Source organism: Cynara cardunculus (assembly GCF_001531365.2).
Source record: "Cynara cardunculus var. scolymus isolate 2C chromosome LG 4, CcrdV1, whole genome shotgun sequence".
Classification (NCBI taxonomy): Eukaryota; Viridiplantae; Streptophyta; class Magnoliopsida; order Asterales; family Asteraceae; genus Cynara; species Cynara cardunculus.
The window spans coordinates 14,005,167-14,007,821 of record NC_037531.1 but is presented as its reverse complement, the minus strand read 5'-3'; the positions used below and the strand labels follow the sequence as shown (position 1 = coordinate 14,007,821).

The 2,655-nt window shown below is 40.3% G+C and overlaps 1 protein-coding gene across 1 annotated transcript; it reads right to left on the bottom strand.

The window, feature by feature from the left end:
- Positions 1 to 205: 205 nt before the first annotated feature.
- On the bottom strand, positions 206 to 2,353 carry LOC112510899 (cytochrome P450 734A1-like). Its single transcript, XM_025116252.1, has 4 exons — positions 1,868 to 2,353; positions 1,287 to 1,534; positions 840 to 1,191; positions 206 to 764 (listed from the first exon to the last, which is right to left on the bottom strand). Exons 1-4 carry the CDS (start codon positions 2,351 to 2,353, stop codon positions 345 to 347), a joined length of 1,506 nt encoding a protein of 501 aa, XP_024972020.1. The 3' UTR covers positions 206 to 344.
- Between the last annotated feature and the right edge of the window lie 302 nt (positions 2,354 to 2,655).

Sequence of the window (2,655 nt, the reverse complement as noted above, 5' to 3'; positions counted from 1 at the left end):
AAAAAAAATCTGTCTCTTAATGGTTCTAAAACCCTATAAATGATTTTGTATCATGGATCTCCCTTAATCATTAAGAGCCATAATTTCATTGTACACAATTATCAAACAATTATATTTTATTTTGTACTATATCATAAAAACCTCTTAATCATTCTGACTTCTTAATCATTTTTCACTGAAAAAATCATTAAATGAAGAACTTACAAGGTACAAACATGATCTCCTTTTTTTTCCTTAAAACGGAAAGCAAGAAGTTGGGAGTTGCAACTGAGTGTTATAATCACACTCTACAAACATGTAAAACAACCACAAAAATGCAAATATTAACACTGTTTCACGAGTATTCAACTCCTCTTGCTAAATGTTATTTGAGCACCGTATTGGGGTTGCAAAGTAAGTGATAGCATCGGAGCATGAACGTACGAAGGCGATATCGTGAACGAGTATTGTCGAACGATCATAGCCAAAACGGTTTTCGCCTCAACCATCGTTAGGTTTTGGCCAACACAAACCCTAGCGCCCAACCCAAACGGGAAGAACGATGCTAAGTGGTTCCTAGGCTCCGCAAATCTCATAGGATTGAACTCGTTCGCATCTTCACCCCATGTTCCTACATCGTGATGAACTGCAGTCATGGCCAGAAAAAGTTCCGTACCAGCCGGGATATCGAGCCTACCCCCGAGTTTCACATTTTCCGTGACACGTCTCATCATCAGACCTGCCGGAGGATAGAGTCTTAGCGTTTCGTTCAATATCATTCTAACCTGTTAAAAACACAAATAAAAGCCATTAATCGCAAAAGTCAAATTCCATTATAAATTATAGACGGGTCGACTTACGATCTTTAATTCTGCCAAATTCTCGACACTAGGAAACGCGTTGGCTCCACAAACGCGGACAACTTCTTCGCGAGCCTTGTTTTGCCATTCTTGATGCCTTCCCAAAAGGAGAAATGTCCAAGTCAAGAAATGGGCGGGTGCTTCCTTTCCGATAAAGTAAAACGTCTTGCATTCACTCAAGATGTCGTCGAGAGGAATAACGTCGTCTTTCTTGTACGGTGACATCAATAACGCGGGCAGAGTTTGCGAATTCTGTTTCCTGTGTTTGTTTTTCTCGATCAGTTTCCGAATCAATTCTGTTGTTTCTTTCTCGAGCTTCCATCGTAGCCTGTTCATTTTCGTCGGTACATAGCTACACGCACCAAACAAATAAAAGTGCATGTCGACAATAATTCCGAATGATAATCGAAAGTATAACAAACATAAATGCAATGATCGGAAATGTACTTGAATCCCGGAATGTAGACATTCCGCAAGCCTTGCAGAACGAGCATAACTTGTCGTTGTTGCAACTCGAAGATCCGCTTGCCCTCCTCGAAACTGCTTCCGAACGCCGTGCGTGATATTATGTCGGCCGCGAGGTCGTGAAATTCCTTGTGCACGTCGAATTCGAATTCCGAACCGTTTGCTCCAATTTTAGCATCCCATTTGCTCATCATATTTCGAGTACTATCCACCATTTCGGGTATCCATTCCTAAACGAGTACCCCCAACCATACTTCGTTTAACAATTACAATGGATCGTTGAATAAGGGTAAGGGGTTGTTTGTTTATATTTTAATAGTTCTATTAAGAGGTAAATTTTGTTTGACAAAAAAAAAAGTATGTCAGTTAATGGTTCTAAAAATCCGCCGAATGATTTTGTATCATGCACCTCCCTTAACCAAAAGCGTCATAATTTCATCGTAAACAATTATCAAACAATTATATTTTCTTTTACGCTATATCATAAGAGTCTCTTAATCATTCTGACCACTTAATTATACTGCACCAAACCATCTAGAGAGTGTAATTAATTCCAACATTACCTTGATTCTCTCCAAGTTAAAGGCGTGGGTGGTGATCCTCCTATGAACAATCCACTTCTCCCCCTCCATCCCCATAAGTCCTCCAAAGAAAACCCTTGTATCGGGGGTGGCTTGGATCTTCCCAAACGACCCGCTGTTATTCACTAGTATCTCCTTGATGAGATCCGGGTCGGATACGGCCAGCCGGGGTGTTGATCCGAACCAATACAGAAATAGATCTCCATAAACCTTTGACCAATTGTGAAAGTGTGGCATCACCCTCTGAACAACTCCGTCATGGTTGAAAGAATTTAGGCATGATGATTCTGCCTCGACGATCATCCGCCGTCGGATCTGGATGGAGTTCCCGAAGATCGGATGGTAGCTGGGACCTCTGATGCCTTGTTGACGGAAGTGGCGTTGGATACGCAGTGGATTCCATACCAATTTGAAGAAAACTACGAAGAACAGAGGAGGAAGAAGATGAAGCAGCAGCCACACACTCATTTTTGTGATAGTGTGAAATCTGGCGTTGACCGTCAGTGGGTTTTGACAATTTTGACTATTTATACATATTTTTTTATTAATCTGGCGTTGACCTTCAAGATAATCATCTGGTTTGCAGATAGCCTGGAGTCACTACATTTATATCTTCGTGATCATAAGATGATTTTTATTCCTCCTTAAATTTGAACCTGAGATCTTCTGTTATTTTTTTATCTTTGGAGTCAAACTCAAACCAATCAGACACCACCTCGTGGTTATAAAAATAAAATATTGTTTTCAAAGTTTTATCGTATTTTATTTTG

Bases quoted from the DNA above. Each gene is read 5' to 3' on its own strand.
- LOC112510899 (XM_025116252.1), bottom strand. From the start codon at position 2,353: ATGAGTGTGTGGCTGCTGCTTCATCTTCTTCCTCCTCTGTTCTTCGTA. The intron at 1,535-1,867 runs GTAATGTTGGAA...GTACTCGTTTAG, and splicing joins TTAACTTGGAGAGAATCAAG to GAATGGATACCCGAAATGGT. The intron at 765-839 runs GTAAGTCGACCC...TGTTTTTAACAG, and splicing joins ATTTGGCAGAATTAAAGATC to GTTAGAATGATATTGAACGA.